Below are 17,743 nucleotides of genomic sequence, written 5' to 3' on the forward strand. Positions count from 1 at the left end.
AAACGCAGCCACACGGCGCTGACGGTGTTCCAGTTTCTCCCTGATGCCAAGGCACCTGTCTTGATTCTTTGGGGACATGCCATCATGTGCAGGCCAACGCTGCTGCTTCCTGCTGCCCAGATTCACCGCCCTTCTCCTCCAGGGACCCGATTCGGCCACCTGGAGCCCTGGAAAGGCTGGCGTGTCCGTAACCGCCCCCTGAGGTCCCCACCTGCCGTGGGCGGCTGGGCTCGTGGGCACCACGTCCGTCCGCCCCTCCCTCTGTTGGCCTCGGTACCCTAAGCAGAGAACCTCCCTCGGGCAGGACTTTTCCAAGGATGGGGAGTTCGGAGACGCAGGAAGGGCCGGGAACCGCTCAGCACCCCGTCTGTCTCTTTCTCTTGCAGCCTGCAAGTACGCCTGCCACAGGACATGTGAAGCCAAGGTAAGCGCCGCCCGGCTCCCTGAGGGTCTGCTGGGGCCACCTGGCCGCGTTGGGCGGCGTCGCGGGGGGGGCGCTTTGGGCCGCGGCCACGGGCACGGCTGCTCGAGGCTTTCTGATACGGGTGCATCGTTTTCAGCCCAAGAATACGCCCAGTCGCGCTGAAATCCGTGTTTTCGAATTATAGAAAAATAACTCCGAAGAATTTGGTTTCAGATAAGACTTCGGTCATTGTGTCCCGGCCGTGTGACAGCTTTTTCTCCACAACAAATGATCCCTTTTTTCTGCCGCTTTTTGGGGCAGGGCGGGCGTGGGGACGAGGTCGAGGGCACGCGCCCGGCCTGGGGATTTTCTGGCCTCTTTTGAGGGTAGTTCAGAATTGGGCTGGGGTTTCGGGCTGTCACGGAGGTCTGGGGCCCTGGATCGGGCTGGGTGCCTGCGTTTGTGTCTTCTCCGGAGGGGTTCAGTTGCTCGGTTGAGTTGGGACTTAAGTTAGTAGGAATGAAGGTTCCTGGAGGTGGAATGTGCCTGGGCCACAGTGTCTGCACCGGCCAGGGGGTCCACGTACGATGTTACCCATCGATCGCCCCTGCTGACTGGCCAGCCCCACCTTTGCGGACCCCTCAGGGGTCCTGCAGGCTGTGCCTTGGGTGGAGGTCCAGGGAGATGGGGTTTTGGGGAGTGTGGGGATTTTGTCACTCCTGAGAATTTCCAGCTGGTCCTGGGGCTCCAAGCGGAAGGGGCGTACGTGTGCTGCAGGCTGGCTTGGTGACGAACCACGAGCTGGCTTCACATGCGTGTGTTCTCCGTGTGAGGACCAGGGTCCTGGCCCCTCCACACTCCCTGCCACGTGCACAGGCAGGAAGACGCACTCACGGGGGTCCCCGTAGTGCACACCCCCACACACACGCACACCCGTGGACATGCACCCACCCACACGCACACCCGTGCACACGCCCCATATGCACACCCGTGCACACGCACCCACACACATGCACACCTGTGCACGCACACCCACACACATGCACACCCGTGCACACGCACCCACACACCAGCACGTGTGCACGCACACCCACAGACATGCACACGCAGAGTTGGAGAAACCAGAGGTGGGTCCAGCCCTGCTTTTTTCCAAGAAAGTGGTTAAATGACTTTTCCTGTGTAACTTTCCATTTTGGAGCGTTTGGGGCCCACACGGGAGTCGGGGAGGTGAGCTGGGCTCCGTGGGACCCGTGGCCCAGACCCCATGCTGGCCCCCCACCTCTCCCGAGGTGTCATGGGATGTGTGCTGTAGCCCGTCTGAGACCAGGCCCCACTGCAGGCGTTTCCGGTCTTGCTCTGGAGAAGCTTCCCCTTCTGTCTGAGGCCGGGCGCTCCCGCTCACACCCACCCCTGGCCTGACTGATTTCTGACCCGGCTCTCTTTGGGGTCTGCTTCGCCCGCAAGTGCACTGTTCTCCGTCCCCGCTGTGTGCTTTACGCCTCACTGCTGGTGTCTAGGGGTGTGCCCTGGCGGGAGGGAGGACGTCCCCTTGGGGAGGATTCTGAATTTCGGAGAGGGTTCCCCACCCCTTGTGAGGATTTAGCTGGGTCCCCAGCCCCCGAGGGTCTCTGTCCTGTGTAGCTCGTGGCTCCTCACCCGGGTGGGGAGGCTGAGGGGAGAGCCACCCCCAGGGGCACTGCAAGACGCGTCATTCTGCATGTGTGTGCATGCATGTGCGTGTGTGGACGTGTTTGTGCACGTGTGTGCATGCTCGGGCGTGCATGTGGATGTGTTTGTGCATGTGTGTGCATGCATGTGTGTGTGTGCGCGTGCTCGGGTGTGCCTGTGCGGGCCCCCACCTGTGACACTCTGGCCAGCCGGCCGCTCCGGACCTGCAGCTGCACACGGCACCGGCTCCTAAAAGGCAGCCCAGGACCAACGCCCCAGGGGATTGAATTCTTTGGTTCAAAGGAAACTCCAGGAGGCTCTCCTATCCCGGATCCTGGCATCGCGAGCCCCGTAACTGGCAGCGTGCTTGGCTAGGTGAGCTTTTCTTCGTATTAGATCATGGTCGGGGGAAGCGTATCCGTGTCCATTTTTTCGATAACGCGGCTTTGAATGGCAGGAGAGAGCGCCAAGCAGCGACAAAGGCCCTTCTGATTCCAGAACCGCAGCGCCGTTGCTGCTGGGCAGAAGAGGGCCGTTAAATTCTCAGCCGCCCCCGGAGGACGGGCGGTCAGGGGGCCGCTCAGTCTCCCAGGATCTGAGACGTGCTCTCCGACGGCTGGTCCCCGCTCACTGCGGGTGTGCACCTGACTGTGTGTGCCGGGTTTCTCTGGGGACGCTTTGGTCAGGAACATGGGCTTCAGTCTAACATCTGGTCCGTCCACTTACTGACTCGGGGGTGGAGTGGCTGCGGGTCCCTCTGCCCTCCTCTGCGGCCCTGGGGAGGACCAGAGGGGAGGGCTCACTCCGCGGAGCATGGGAACCCGCCAGTGTTGGCGTCATGCCGATGCCACCAGGGCCACCGTCAGAGGCTCCCAGAGGGCCTGGATGGCCCCTGGGGGACGTGGGAGGAGAGGGTCCTCCTGCAGAAAAGAGGTTGGGAAGTGGGGCCGGGAGCTCGCATCAGGCCACTGTCTTCTGGGTATCGGGCCTCGTGTGTGCCGAGGTGAGGCTGCACGGTCCAGTCCAAGGGCACCAGGAGGCAGAGACCTGGGCTGCATCCCAGCAGGGCACTCGTCTGCTGGGGCGCGTCCACTTCCCCGAGCCTCAGTTTCTTCGTGCATCAAATGGGTGCATGATCCTTCTGCAGTTCCCCTGAAGCGGCTTGCTGTTAGCTGTTAGTGGCAGTGACTGTAATCCCTGAAGCTTTAAGGACGAGGAGTCACTCGTGGGTGCCCGCCGGGGAGGCTGGAACTCCGGGGGTCTTGCTCGCTGGGGGGCCGTGCGCCTTCACGGCCACGTGTGCTCTTGGGGCATCGTGATTTGGCTTTTTCCTGGCCGCTGTTCGCTCCTGGTGAGAGGAAGAAGGAAGTGGGAGAAACCAAGCCGATTCAGGAAGGTGGACGATAGAGAGCGGACGGGAGGGCGGGGCTGCTGGCGGTGCCCCCAAGCTGTGACAGAGGAGGGTCCTTGCTGGGCCGCCCATCGCCCAGGCCCGTCCCTGCCCGGCCCCTGCTCTGAGAGGCATCCTGGGTTCAGTCTCAGAGGCTGCACAGACCCCCAGAGGTTCCTGCTACTGTCGGCCCCAGAGCTGGGAGCACGTGCCACTGGCTCAGAGGATGCCCCTGGGCCCCTCTGTCCATCTGGGCTGCACAGCACGCCGGCCGGGCCCCTTTCTGGACCTGCTGTGATGGGCGCCTGGTCGGAGACACAGCCCAGGACCGACCACGAGTGCTGCCCGCTTGGTTTCAGGACGGGAGGGGCATCCCGTGCTCTGCCCAGCCCCCCTGGCTCCCGCGGGGGCCGCTCCCTCCTCCGTCCTCCCTGTGGCTTCACGTGGTGTCCCAGCTGGGGGCCGCCGCCCACTTCCGCTTCACACAGAAGGAGAAGTCTCTGCCCTGAGAAGGAGCATAGCACCCTGCCGCAGACCGCCACCCACTCTGCCTTTGCCATGGCCCCAGGGACCCACGTCACGCTGATGGCTGATGCAGGAGCTGCAGTGACTTGGTCGGACAGGCCGTCTTCCAGATGGCATCTCTGTGCCAAGGGACGGACGAGGCCCAGAGCCGGCGACCTCCCCAGCACCAGCCACCACGCCTCGCCTGGGTGTCCACAGGTACCCACTGGCTTCACGCACGGGTCTGTTTGGTTTTTAATTGAAGGATGGTGGATGACCAGTGTTGTGCTGGTTTCTGGTGTACAGCGTTCAGTACATGTGTATCTGTTCTTTTTCAGATTCTTTTCCATTATAGGCTATTGCGAGGTATTGAATACAGTTCCCCGTGCTGTACAGTAGGACCATGTTGTTTATCTCTTTTATATACAGTAGTGTGTGTCTGCTAATTCCGAACTCCCAATTTATCCCTCCCCACCCTTTCCCCTTTGGTAACCACAAGTTTGTTTTCTGTGTCTGAGTCTGTTTCTGATTTATAAATAAGTTCATTTGTGTAATTTTTTTAGATCCTACATATGAGTGATCTCATGTGGTATTTTTCTTTCTCTTTCTGGCTTACATCACTTAGAATGACAATCTCCAGGGCCATCCATGTTGCTGCAAATGGCATTATGTTGTCTTTTTTATGGCTGAGTAGTATTCCATTGTATAAATATACCACAGTTTCTTGTTGATGGACATTTAGGTTGTTTCCATGTCTTGGTTATTGTAAATGGTGCTGCAATGAACATTTAACTTACGACCTGTAAACATTAACTTATATGTCTGCTGGTTGACCTTTGTCTTCAGACGGCTCTTCTCCGTGTAAGAAGGTCAGTGGCTTCCCTTCTGGGGCTGCTGTGTCTCTGGCCTGGTCGGTCACTGGATGAGATCCCGCAGTGACATGACCCACCCACTGTCACACGACTTCCAGATGCTGGCGTTCAGGGGCGCTGGGTTTCTGAGTTCAGGTTTCTGCTGTTCCGGGTCGCTTTGGTGCTTTGCATCCCTCACGCATCAGGCCACAGAGCTGACGTGAGTCTGTGTGTGAGCCTGGTGGAAGCCCCCAACCGTTGGGAGCTCCGGCTTGCTGCCAGTCTCCCTGGAACCCCCACCCGCAGGCTCGGGCCTGGGCTTCCCTGCGCTGCCCGGAAGGATGCCCCGAGGACCCAGGCGCCTGCCCGCCCCTCCCCGTGGCCCTGCTCACCTCATGTCTGTGATGTCTTCCCTGAGACCCCAGCCCTCCCCGGAGACACAGGCAGGAGAGCATGTCTCCCCAGCTCCCGGCAGCTCCCGGTCAGCTGGGCTGGGCCTGAGCTGCTGGGAATGTGAGTGTGGACTGTCCGACGGCCTCGCTGCTGGAGCCTGAGACAGCCCTGCACGAGGGAGCTGGGGCGCTGAGCCCCATCCTCCTGCCCAGCCCTCCCGTCCCTCGAGGCCCCAAGCCCACTAGCCAGCTCCGATCCGGGCAAAGCGCCCCCCTCTGCCCGCACTGAGCCTTCAGAGGCATCCGGTGCAGGAATGAACTGGTCTCATGGTGGGAGAGGGGTCTGCCTTTACCTCCCGCAGGATGTCGGCTGTGGCATTCCTTCTCCTGGGAACAAATGACCTGAGTGAGTAAAAAGGAACGAGGGAGTTTTCTCTAAGACCCCTGGTCCCGCGAGCAGGGCGCCTGTGAGGGTCTGTGTGCGCGTCACCCCAGCCCCACGTCCACGGGCAGCCTGACAGCCTCGTGAAGCACAGTGGTGCCTGTGACCCAGCGGGTGGCTTTGGGGTGAGGAGATCGTGCAGCCCAATGTGGAGCCAGCAACTGGCCACTAACACATCTCAGAAGTGAGAGCCGTCAGCCACGTCCCTGAGGGTCATCCGTGACAGTCTGTCTGTGAGCACCACGGCCTCTCTGGGAGGTTGTCCTGTCCTTGCCCAGCCTCCAAGGAGGCCCGGGGCCCAGCCTCTGCGTCTCAGGAGTGTTCACCCCGCCCTCCCCTCCTCCCACTCCGCCCGTTAAGGGAGGAGCCGGTTAATGTCTAAACTGCCCAGGTCAGCAACGTTCCCAGATTTGCTGTGGGCCAGGCCCCAAGCTGGCTGCCAGGGCCATGTGGGCTGCCGCCATCCGGGACCAAGCAGGGAGGTCAGTCTGGGTAGAGGTTCCGTTGATCCACGTGTGCATGCGTTTTCACATTTGGCCATTTTTTTTTAATGAATAGTTCTGTTTTAGGGCAGTTTCGGGGTCGCAGCAAAATCGAGGGGAGAGTACGAATTCAGGGACTCGCCCGGAGCCCTCTTCCCACCGGCGTGCGTGCAGGCATGGTGCCACCTGTTCAGCGACGCTCCAGCACTGCTGCCTTATGGCTGACGGAGTCCGCGGTGCACACGGCGGCTCACTGTGTCGTTCGCCCCGCGGATCTGGACAAGCGTCCGATGACATGTACTCCCCGTTAGGGTCCCACAGAGAGCAGCTTCCCTGCGCCGCACGTCTTCGGAGCACCGCCTGTTCCTCCGTCCTCCCCCGACCCCTGGCAGCCCCTTTGCTGTCTCCATGGTTTTCCGTATAGTGGGAACCATGCCGCCGGCAGCCTTTTCGGACTGGCGTTTTTCATCTTAGCCACGTGCATCGAAGGTCCCTCCCTGTCTTCTCGTGACTTGACCATTTCACTTCTCTTTACTGCTGAGTAATATCCCCCTGTCCGGAGGGACCGCAGTTTATTTATCCATCAGCCATGGAAGGACATCCCGGCTGCTTCCCTGTCCTGTGTTTCATTTTCATAAGTTGTCACTGGGGTTGGAAGAGCCATTAAGCTCCCGTCCCTTTTCCTGTAAGACCGCTTTCCTGGTAGGCCGTCCCCACCCATCTTTTTTGATTTTTTTTTTCTTTAATTGTGTTCCACATTTTTATTTGTTTATTTTTGGTGAGGAAAGGTAATTAGGTTTGTCTGTTTATTCCTGGAGGAGGGGCTGGGGCTCGAACCCAGGGCCTCACGCATGCTGAGCGCGTGCTCTACCACTTGAAGTATACCCTACCCCTTTTTTGGCTTTTTAATTAGAAGAAAGTCACTCTGCACATTGCAACCCCGAAGCTGTTACCCCAAGGCCCAGAGTTTGGGGGCTGCCCCCACCACGTGAATTCCTACCAGCAGAGGCCATGGCCCACGCGCGGGGGCTGCTCGGGAGGTCAGCACGCCTCGTGCAGCCGTGCCAGGGAAGTGCTAGTTTTCTGTAAACACAGCGGCTTCCTTTGTGCAGAAATTTGTGTTTTTAAAACCACGAGTCATCTGGGCCCGAGCTGGGGCGTCGGTCTGGGCCTTGGGTCTGCCTTGAGCTCGGAGGCAGCCAGCAGGACAGGTCCCCCGGGGACCGGCTGGCTCTGCTGTCGGTGGCCGCGGGTCCCCATTCTCCGTGCCCGTCTCGGGGGCCTTGCTGGGCACCAGGCAGGCTGGTGGCACCGCGTCTGCCGTTTCACGGGAGGAGACAGAGGCCGACGTGGAGGCCGGCATGGATGTGGTCGCGTCATTGAAAGTCTCGCCCCCCCATGACTGATTCGCTCCCCAGTGCAGCCCACGTCTAAGTGATGTTTATGTAGGATTCACCAGCCTGCCCCCAGAAGAGCCCAGAAGGGAATTCTAATCTTTTGAAATACATTCATTTTAAGTAAATCATAGAATATAAAAACCTGCCCTGTTTTCCCCAAATCGTCACTTTTTGTTCCACATTGTGGAGTGGGTGGCCCACGAGGCAGGGCCCACGCAGACCCAAGGTAGACCTGCACTCACCTGCCGCCCGGCAGCCTCCTTACCTGGGGAACAGGAGGCGGTGGGACAGCCTGGGCCACCACACGTCCAGACGCACTCTGCTATTTACACATGGGAGGCGCCCTGGGAACCGACTTTTGGGCCACATCCTTCCCACTCCTGGAGCCACGTGTGTCACACATTCTTACTGGAGAGGCCATCCCTGAGGGGAGGGGCACCTGGGCCTGGGGGCTTCTTACGTTGCTCAAAACAGCGTCTGAAATTCTGGGAACACGCGTTTCTCCGCGTTCACTGGAGCCGGCTCCGTGCTCCAGATGTTTGATAAACCCCTCGACCATGGGTCCTGGGACCCTTTGTCACAGTGGTCTGCTCCTGGGCCTGACTCAGGCCCTTGGTCAGTCCCAGCGGGGTTTTAGTTCCGTCAGCTTTTTTTGCAGTCATAACACAGTTGGATGCTAGACACATGGTGTCTCCAGGTGAGCCTTGGAGAGCTGCGGTCATTTAAATGTGTACATTCTGGAAGGTTCCTTCCAGCACCGTCATCTTTGGCCAGGCACCTTGTGGTCCTTTATAGGGAGACCAAGGACCAGGGCCCTGTCCCCGCCCCCACCCCATCCCGAGGACCTGGGGGGACAGGATGAATGGTAACAGCAGTGTTTTGAGAGATATTTTAAACAAAGTGATTCCAGTTTTCTCTGGGACCTGCCTTGGGCACAGGGGACCCAGTTTCCCGGGAGATGGTCAGACACAGGTGAGCTGGCTCGCTGAGGCCGGAGGCGGGGAGCAGAGGGGCGCCTGCCTGCGGGGCATCGGGAGGGCTGTCCCACCTGACCCACGTGGCCGGGCTTTGGGGACAGAGTAAGGGCAGCAGGACCGCGAGGCCCCTCGATTCAAAGCAGATGTCCCTCTGGTGACATGTCAAACGCGTGTCCTGGTGGGTCAGGCGGTGAGGCAGGAGCCGGGCCGAGACAGGCCCCTGCAGCCCTGAAACGTGCTGTGGGCGGGGCACCTGCCACTGCCGTGTAAACAAAAACAGGACGACGCCCTCGGCCGTGATTATCTGCCCTGCTGCCTGTCAGAGACGGGGCTCCCTGTGCATGGAACCCTGTCTCAAGTGGTTGTTTCTCTCCCTGCAGCTGCGCTCTTATGGGGGAACAGAAGTAGTAAACGGGCGTGTCCATGTGTGGCTGTTGGAAGCTGCCCCTCAAGCCAGGGGACCCCCGGGGAAGGACCCCCGGGACTGGGTCTGGGTTCTGATGGCCCCGTGGTAGCTCGTGACTCTGGTGGTCCCCCTACAGCTAAGAGGATGGCAGCGAGTCCCTGCCTGTCCCCGGGTCTGGCAGGGTTTTGTGTCTTCCGCTATCCGCAGATCGGTCCTCCCGGCCCCTCCTCCCCCCTGGGCCATCTGTTCTGGAGTCGGGCCTGCAGTCCCTGGTGGTTTGGGGGTGGTGAGGTCATGACACGTCCTGTCCGGGAGAGGGGGTTCCAGCTGGGTCGTGGTCTCTGAGGTCCCCCCTCTGCTGCCCTTTCCCTCTGTTGTCTCCCAAGTGTTACATTCAAGCTGGGAGGGGTGACAGAACCCTGTGCCAATGTCAGTGTCCCCTGTCCCCCGTGGGGAGGACAGGCTCATGGGCTGTGGGACCTCTGCTCTGCAGGCCTCATGCTCAGGGCACTGGCTTTGGACCCATCCACACAGCTCTGGACACCCGGTGCCTCGTGTCAGACCCCCTCCCCACCACATGTGTCCGTGTGCACCCCCGCCACCTTGGGGGGCCCCCCCCACCAATGTCAGGACCGTGGCTGGACACACGGGGGTTTCATGGGGTCTGTGGGCTCCCTCATGCCTCCTGTTTGAAGTTACTTGTAGTTGGAGGAGAGGAAGATTTCTAACCAAGCTGCTGGCGGTGCTTCTGCGAGGCTGCTTGTACAGGCTGGGTTTCAGCTGAAAAAGCCCCGGTTTCTCCTTCTTTCAGCTCCATTTTGAGCAGCAGGATGACAGTAGTCAGCCACGCATTGGAGTCCCCGCCTCCACATTTTAATTTGCAGAGTTAAACTCCAGTCTCGCCCTGCGCTTTCTTTTCTCTCCAGCGAAGCTGTTTATTTTGAGCAGGGATTCAGGATGTGCCCACCTCCGTTTTCCGTCAGGCACAGAAATAGCTCCTAGGGGCCCCTCTGTCCCCTCGGGGTCCCGTCGGTGTGTCTCAGGGCATTTCTTCTTCTTCTGTGTCTCTGCTCTGCGCACCCCCCAAGCCCCCCTGGAACTTCCCAGAGCAGGTGTGCCGTGGTTTCTGCCCGGGGCTGTGCACGGGGCTCTGGGCGGCCGGCCTCCCCCGGCCCCACTCAGGGCGTCTTCAGAGGAAACTCACCCGGCCTCTCGCAGGGTGGAAGGCAGATATCCTGGTTCTGGAGTCTTAATCTGAAACCTTTTTGTCCTTAGAGATTTCCTCCTTTACTTGGGAAAAGCATTTTGTGGGAGAAGCCTGCGGGGGAGCTGGGAGCTGCCCAGGAGAGGGGAGGGCCGGGTTCTGGGGAAGGGGTGGCAGGAGGGAACTGCTAGGCCTTTGAAGGAAGGCCTGGCAAATGGAATGGGCCCCGATCAGAGGGGCCGGGGCTGCAGGCAGTTCTTAGGCTCTCGGGTTGGGATTCTGGGTGGAGAGTGACCCCCATGAGCAGGATTTAGCAGACGTGGGTGGAAGTTTCGTGGCATCAGGTGAACCCAGGCGGGTTTATGGGACATGGGTACGTGGACATTCAGACTGAGCTAGCTGGCCTTATGTGGCCTAATGCTAAATCTGCAACATTTTCTTCTAAGATTTTTTTTTTAATGGAGGAACTGGGCACGGAACCCAGGACCTCATGCCTGCTAAGCACACGGTCTACCACACGCTCTACCACTGAGCTATCAAAAAGTACCCCTCTTTTAAGATTTTTTTTACTTTGTTTTATTTATTTATTTTAACTTTTTTATTGATTTACAATCATTTTACAATGTTATATCAAATTCCAGTGTAGAGCACAATTTTTCAGTTATACATGAACATACATATATTCATTGTCACAGTTTTTTTCTCTGTGAGCCACCACAAGATCTTGTATATATTTCCCTGTGCTATACAGTATAATCTTATTTATCTATTCTACATTTTGAAATCCCAGTCTGTCCCTTCCCACCCCCCGCCCCCTTGGCAACCACAAGTTTGATTCTATGTCTATGAGTCTGTTTCTGTTTTGTTTTTTGTTTAGATTCCACATATGAGCAATCTCATATGATATTTTTCTTTCTCTTTCTGGCTTACTTCACTTAGAATGACATTCTCCAGGGACATCCATGTTGCTGCAAATGGCGTGATGTTGTCAGTTTTTATGGCTGAGTAGTATTCCATTGTATAAATATACCACCTCTTCTTTACCCAGTCATCTGTCGGTGGACATTTAGGCTGTTTCCATGTCTTCGGTATTGCAAATAGTGCTGCTGTGAACACTGGGGTGCAGGTGTCTTTTTGAAGTAGGGTTCCTTCAAAGGCTTGATCTCGAGAATATATAAGCAGCTCATACGACTTAATAAGAAACAACCAAACAACCCAATCCAAAAATGGGCAGAAGACCTAAACAATCAATTCTCCAAGGAAGAAATACAAATGATCAATAGGCACATGAAACAATGCTCAGTATCACTAATTATCAGAGAAATGCAAATCAAAGCTACAATGAGGTATCACCTCACACCAGCCAGAATGGCCATCATTCAAAAATCCACAAACGACAAATGCTGGAGAGGCTGTGGAGAAAGGGGAACCCTCCTCCACTGCTGGTGGGAATGCAGTTTGGTGCAGCCACTGTGGAAAACAGTATGGAGATTCCTCAAAAGATTAGGAACAGACTTACCATATGACCCAGGAATCCCGCTCCTGGGTGTATATCCAGAAGGAACCCTACTTTTTTTCTTTTTTTTTTTTTAATTGAATCTCTTTTAAGATTTGGTGGTAAGTTGCAAGCTATTAAAATTTGTCACTTTTTCCTTTTCTCCTCAGACCTTCCCTGGATCAGAGGACAGTTGGAAAAGGCCAGACTGCTCATTGTCCCATTTTTAGACATGTAAATTGCTGTTCTTTTAGGTATTTTGGGGGAAATCCCCTCGGTATCCCCCTTTGTGGACTGCACCATTTCCATCCTTAAGCAACTGTTGTTTCTGTTTGCTTCTTTTATTCCTTTCTGTTTGCAACAAGTAAGGTGTGAAAAAGTCGTGGGGGTGGCACCATATCATTTTTAAGCTCTTCTTTTAAGAAAAAGGAAACGTCCCCCCTTTATTTGTCCTGAAGTTTCAGTGCAGCTCATGGTCCCGTGTGTCCTGGCTCTGCCTACCTTGTGCACAGAGACTGTTATCTGGGCCAGTCTGGTCGAGGTGTTCAACCCTGAGGGATGGTGTCCTGATCCCTGTCCTGGGCCGTGGGTCCCTGGCTGCAAGGACGCCCTGGCCATGCAGCTGTCAGCCTGCAGTGTTGGGGGGAGGGGGCTTGGTGTGGGAGGGTGAGGGGAGGGGCTGGTGCCTGTGTGATGGTCGGGACACCCCCCCCAGGAGGACACCTGCAGTGGTCCTGTGGGGCACAGACTGGCCAGGGACAGATGCTCCAGGTGGGATAGGTGCATGGGTACCCTGCTCCTGCCCTGCTGTTGGGGGTCCTCAGGGCAGTCCTGGCTCGGTGCTGGGGTCCCCTCCATTGTCCCCATGTGCCTTCTCCTCGGCCAGGACCTTAACTTTTATCCTGAGTATGAGTAAATTGAAGCAAAACGTGCTCCTTCACTCACTAAGACCACCGGGCAAGTTGTTTTCCACGTTACCTGCCAGACCTGACATCCAGACAGGTCCTTCCCCAGAAGCACATGGAATTCCGGGGAGCAGCGGGGGTCCTGTCCCTGCCGTGGGACACCACCTTTCAGGTGTCCTCGCCTCCCGGACCCACCCAGGCAAATGCCAGCTCGCTCCCCGCTGCGGGTGATTCCAGAACCAGCCCTGCTGCCAGAACACGCTATCTGTGCTCTGCAGGGAGTGTCCCCCAGCTCAATGGGATGGTCTTCCTTCACTGTCCCCCTCTTGTAGGGACCTGGGTGCCCCCCACCCGCTTTATCAAAGCCGCTCCTGGTATCTCTTGGTTCATGGCCCCGCATCCCCCAGGAGGTGGGATCCGCATTTCACAGCCGAGGAAGGCTGAGTTCACAGAGCAAGGGCTCCTCGAGTCAATCGGGCAGGGGCGCTCCAGAATTTAAGGTCCTCAGCCTTTTCTGTTGTATCCAGCTGACTCTGTGGCACTGGAAACTAAGCATATATTTGAAAATCAACTTTATTTAAAATTGAAGCCCGCATTCAGAAAAGTCCCATGTCCTAAGTGTCCAGCCCAACGTGTTTTGATGCTGGACGCAACTGTGTGATCAGATCCCAGGTGGAGAAATGGAGCATGCCCGGCGCCCGGAAGCCCTTTTGCGCCTCTGTGGACCCCGCCCGCTCGGACCCTGCTTCTTCACCCTGGAAGCGGGCGGGCTCCCGGGGAAGGGTGTGCGCCTCTGCCCTGAGTGGGGGTCTTTGTGTCCCCCTCCGGGCCCTGTGTCTCGTCTCTCCGGGCGGGGTGACCGGAGATGCCCCAGGGGGCTGTCAGAGACGGCCACACTCCTCCTGGAGAAGGAGCCCCACATTGGCCCTGGGGCATCCGCAGCACGGTGGCTCCCTCGGAAGCCAGGTGCAGGCTGCGCCTTTGTGGGGTGTGCACTCACTGTCACACACACAGTCACACGGGCAGACTCACTCCCATTCCCCAGGGCACGGTTGCTCCTGCCTGCAAGGCCCCCTCTGTCCTGCCCACTGGCCCACCCGGCAGCTCCGGGGCAGGCTGCTGATAAGGGCAGGCAGCAGGCACCCTGCAGGCGGGTGCGGCTGGGCGCAGCCCTGTTTGTTTGTGGTCGTCCTTGGTAACGGTGACTCGCCCCACGTGGACCTGTGATAGGGCCATGAAGTGCAGGCCTCTGGGGCCCCCTCTGCGGCTTCCTTAGTCACTAGTGGGCACTGGCTCTGCCTCCTATCCCATCCCTCAACGTCGCCTCCCTGACACCCTTACCGAGGCTTCCATTCCTGTCGGGAGGAATGTGGAGTTTGGACCCAGCGTCGCGCCTCCTCCCTGTAAGACCAACCTACGTGGCCCAGACGGGACGCTCAGCAGCTTCCCAGGTTGTGCAGCAGCCAGAAGGGCCTGCAGGTGTGCCTGGACCTGTTGGGACTGGGCGGAGGGCATCCCTGTCCACACATACCGAATTGCACATCCCGGTCCGAGCGTTCGTGCAGGTGCATCCCTGTCCGTGCATCGCTTGCTGCATGTGCATCTCGATCCCTGCATCTCCGTCTGCGCATCTTCCACGCGTCTCCCACGCATCTCTCTCCTCGCGTCCCTGCAAGTGCATCCCTTCCGCTCCTCTCTTTCCGTACATCCCGGTCTGCGCATTCGTGCAGATGCATCCCCAATCCCTGTATCCCCGTCCGCTCGTCTCCCTCCGCGCATCCCCGCAGGTGCATCCCCGTCCGCGCATCTCCGCATCTGAGTCCCTTCTGCGCATCCCCATCGGCTCGTTGCTTTCCGCGCATCCCGGGCCTTGCGGCTGCTGGAGGAAGCTGTCCTCATCCCGCCACTTGGGCGGGGAAGGGGCTGCTCAGGGGAGGCGCCTGCCCAGACCCCGAGGGGGTGCCTGGTGCCCCCGAGCACACTGGTCTGGCGCTTGGGTGTGTGGGCCGCACACACAGGGTGGGATTGAGGAACAGAGCCGCGTTGGGACCCCCACCCTCCCCGGTCCTGAATGTGTGCTGGCTGCCCCCTTGGTTTTCAGCCCCTATCAGTGAGTGGGGGCGGCCCTGCAGAGGCTGAAGAGACTCTTTCATGCGGAGGGTGCCCAGGCCGCCTGGAAACGCCTTAGCGCCTTGGTGTTTCTGTCTGTCCCATGAAAACAGCAGGAACCCAGACGGCACTGTGAGGCGTGTGGTCACAGGTCGCACCGGGGACCAGAAGGGAAAGCCGTGAGCTCGCGCCGCCGCTCCTGACCCGACCTGAACCCTGGACAGCCACCACATGGTTACTCGGGGCCTCCATCCTGAGAGAGCACTGCTTCCGACTGGGAGGCAGGCAGGGCCTGGAGGTCAGAGGGGCAGGTGGGGAGCCTGCAGCTGTGTGGCTCCAGCCCTGGGTCCCGGGAGCCCGGTGCTTCTGTCTCTGTGGTCAGGATGCAGAGCTGGGGGCTGGGGGTCGCCTGAGGCTCCAGGAGGTGCAGCCAGGGCGCTGACTGCACTCTGCTCACGCCCGTAGTGCCGAGCACAGTGGTCCAGCTCCGGGTGCTGCCAGGCTGTGGTCAGCCACCCCCTCTTCCTTACCAGGAAGGGAGGACATGTCACGTGCAGGTAAGTTCCCATCCTGGGGTTCTTTGTGCCATGTGGAAGGAATGGGTGTCCGTGTGTCCAGTGGTCGGTGGCCTTTACTCAGTCAGGTGTCTGCAGTGCTGATGCAAACGTTAGTTTTCTCCTCCTGACCGGTGGCTTCCCCCTAGATGCCCTTGTCTCCGAGTCAGTATGTCCTGTGCATGGTCATTTGCAGGCATTCTGCCCCGAGGCCTTTCCTCAGACGTTTGCTGTCTGCCTTGCACAGCAGTGCATGTGAAAGACAGACAGGAGGGTCGGAGTCGGTCCTCTGGCCCCTTTCTGGCAGGAACCCTGGGGAGTTTTGCTCCTCTGAGCTGGGAACCCCGCTCACCCCGCCCCACGCCCAGCTCACAGACTGATGGAGGGGACAGTCCATACAGCGTGTGGGAGAACTGCCTGCTCCCTGAGGGCTTGTCCATTTGTGTAGTAACGTGTGCCCAACAGGAGAAGGCACTCTGCAAAAGTGACAAGACTGGTGCAGCTGGCACAGCTCTCAGTGACGTGACCACAGCCCAGACTCACTGTGCTGGCCTGGGGAGCAGGGGGCCCGGGGGTGCCCAGAGCACAGCACCCTGCCTCGTGTTCTGGAGGACTCCCTAGGCCGGGCCTGCACCCCTGCAGCCTCCGGGCAGGTCCCTGGCAACCTCTGATCTCCTTTACCGTCTCCACGGTTGTGCCTCTCCCAGACGCCACAAAGTTGGACTCATTCAGTACCTTGCGTTTTCAGGTTGGCTTCTTCCATTTAGTGAATCAGCAGTTGAGGGTCGTCCAGGTCTTTTCATGGCCTGATAGCACATTCATTTTTATTGCTGAATAATATTCCACTGTGTGGAATTCAGATAGTGATTTTTTCAAAGATGGGAGCTCTGATTCCTTGCACGTTCCTCACCTGTGTCAAGTGTTTAGTGAGGCACCAGGACACAAGCCTGTACCAAATGAAAACTGGACAAAGGATGGAATTAGTCATCCTGCTCCAGTAACCATGGGGCTCCTGGTCTGACTGCCAGCACCAGTCCTGTAACACCCTGCTTTTCCAGATTGTTCCTGCTTCCCGGGAATTCTCAGTGTCGAGCAAAGCCAACTGTTGGGTCAGCCACTCTGGGCAGTGGGAGGGGCTGTGGAGTGTGTGGGGAGGGGGCTGCTGGGTGTAGGGGAGGGGATGGGGTCCCAGGTAGAGGGCCCTGCCCCAGGCAGAGAGCGTGAGTCAGAGTCCTGGGGGAGTAATGACACGCCCCAGACAAATGAATGACTGTGTGTCACGTTCCTTGAGGAACTTGGTAAAAGAAGTTCCTTGGCATAGGAACTATAAATAGTCATCATGGCAGGAGCCAAGGTCACCGGCTGCACACTCCAGCCCACAAGGACAGTTCGTCAGATCCCTGCAGTTTCTCCTGCTGTGCACACTTTCAGAAAAGTCTCTGAGGATGGGGATGCAAGGAGTCCTGGGGGAACAGAGCCAGGAGGCAGCTCATGGGAGCTGGTCCGTCTTGCAGTGCCAGGATCTGGGCCTTCTGGAGCCGCACGAGCTGGTCCCCTCCCCTGCTGACCGCCCCGCCTGCCTAGGGAGGCTGCCCTGTTCTGAGACCACAGGCTCCTGCTCCCTGCGGCTCTCGGACCATGAAGTCAAGGCCCAGGGTGATCAGAGCCCGAGGCCCCATGGCCAGGAGGGTGTGGAGCAGGGGTCCCACCTGCTCCGGGGTCTTTATCTCCGTTAGGTCTGTCGTCCCAGCTGCCGGCAGCCGTGTCTCTCATGACCTGACTGCAGTGGTGGCCTCATCACGCTGGCCCATGTGTCTTCCTCCGTGCACTCACATCTGCAGGGGCCGGTGGTGGTGGCGCCAAAGGGACCCCCTCTCACCGGCTCATGCTCGGAGCTCCAGCCTAGGGTGAAGTGTCCGTGCTGAGCTTGCCTCCCGTTTGACTCTGTTTTCAGTTCCGCTTATGGAAATTGTTCTAAGAAAGGCGGTCGCTTCATGAATGGGAGCCCTGGGTGTGTTTGTGGGGGGGGCGGGGGGCGGCTGGAAGACCCCCAGGTGGAGCCCCGCCTCCTTCTCCTGGCCCCGCTCCCCCCACTGCTGGGTGAGGAGGGCTGGCACCAGCTGGGAGTCCCCCAGGTCCCCCCCATTAGAGATGAGGGTCTGTGTTTACGAGCCGTGGGCACTTCTCTTGGGGGCAGGCGCCCTGGTTTCATGCAGTCTCCAAAAAGCACCCCGACTTTACAAAAGAAGTGAGCAAAAGCTTGCACTCGCTAAGTCGGGTCTTTGTGTCCTGCGATGCTGGGGCTCTGGGGCCGTGCCTGTGGTCGGGGTGGATGCGGGCATGGGAGCCTCACCTGGCCGTGATGCCTCGTTTTCCCTGGAGAGAGAGGACGCACCTGCTGACCGTGTTTCTTCTCCCTCCAGGTGGTGAGTCCCCACTGTGCACGATCCCACCTGGAACAGGTAAGCCCTCAGGCCTCTCCTGGGGCTCTTCCTGCTGTGCCCTCTCTGGGGAGCCTCCTGGTCCCTCGAGGGTCCCGTCCGTCTGGTTAGCTGCAGCTTCCA

The 17,743-nt window shown here is 58.6% G+C and overlaps 1 protein-coding gene across 1 annotated transcript in view; it reads left to right on the plus strand.

Annotated features, from left to right (window-relative positions):
• The first annotated feature begins 2,393 nt into the window (after positions 1-2,393).
• The window catches only part of LOC116659510 (tensin-3-like), a 35,402-nt gene continuing 20,052 nt past the window's right edge, over positions 2,394-17,743 (plus strand). The window contains exons 1-3 of the mRNA XM_032467162.1: positions 2,394-2,446; positions 4,030-4,184; positions 17,603-17,641. Of these exons, the coding sequence (XP_032323053.1) occupies positions 4,047-4,184; positions 17,603-17,641 (177 nt within the window). The 5' untranslated portion in view covers positions 2,394-2,446; positions 4,030-4,046. The remainder of the gene's footprint in view (positions 2,447-4,029; positions 4,185-17,602; positions 17,642-17,743) is intronic.

This window comes from Camelus ferus, chromosome 24 (assembly GCF_009834535.1).
Source record: "Camelus ferus isolate YT-003-E chromosome 24, BCGSAC_Cfer_1.0, whole genome shotgun sequence".
Classification (NCBI taxonomy): Eukaryota; Metazoa; Chordata; class Mammalia; order Artiodactyla; family Camelidae; genus Camelus; species Camelus ferus.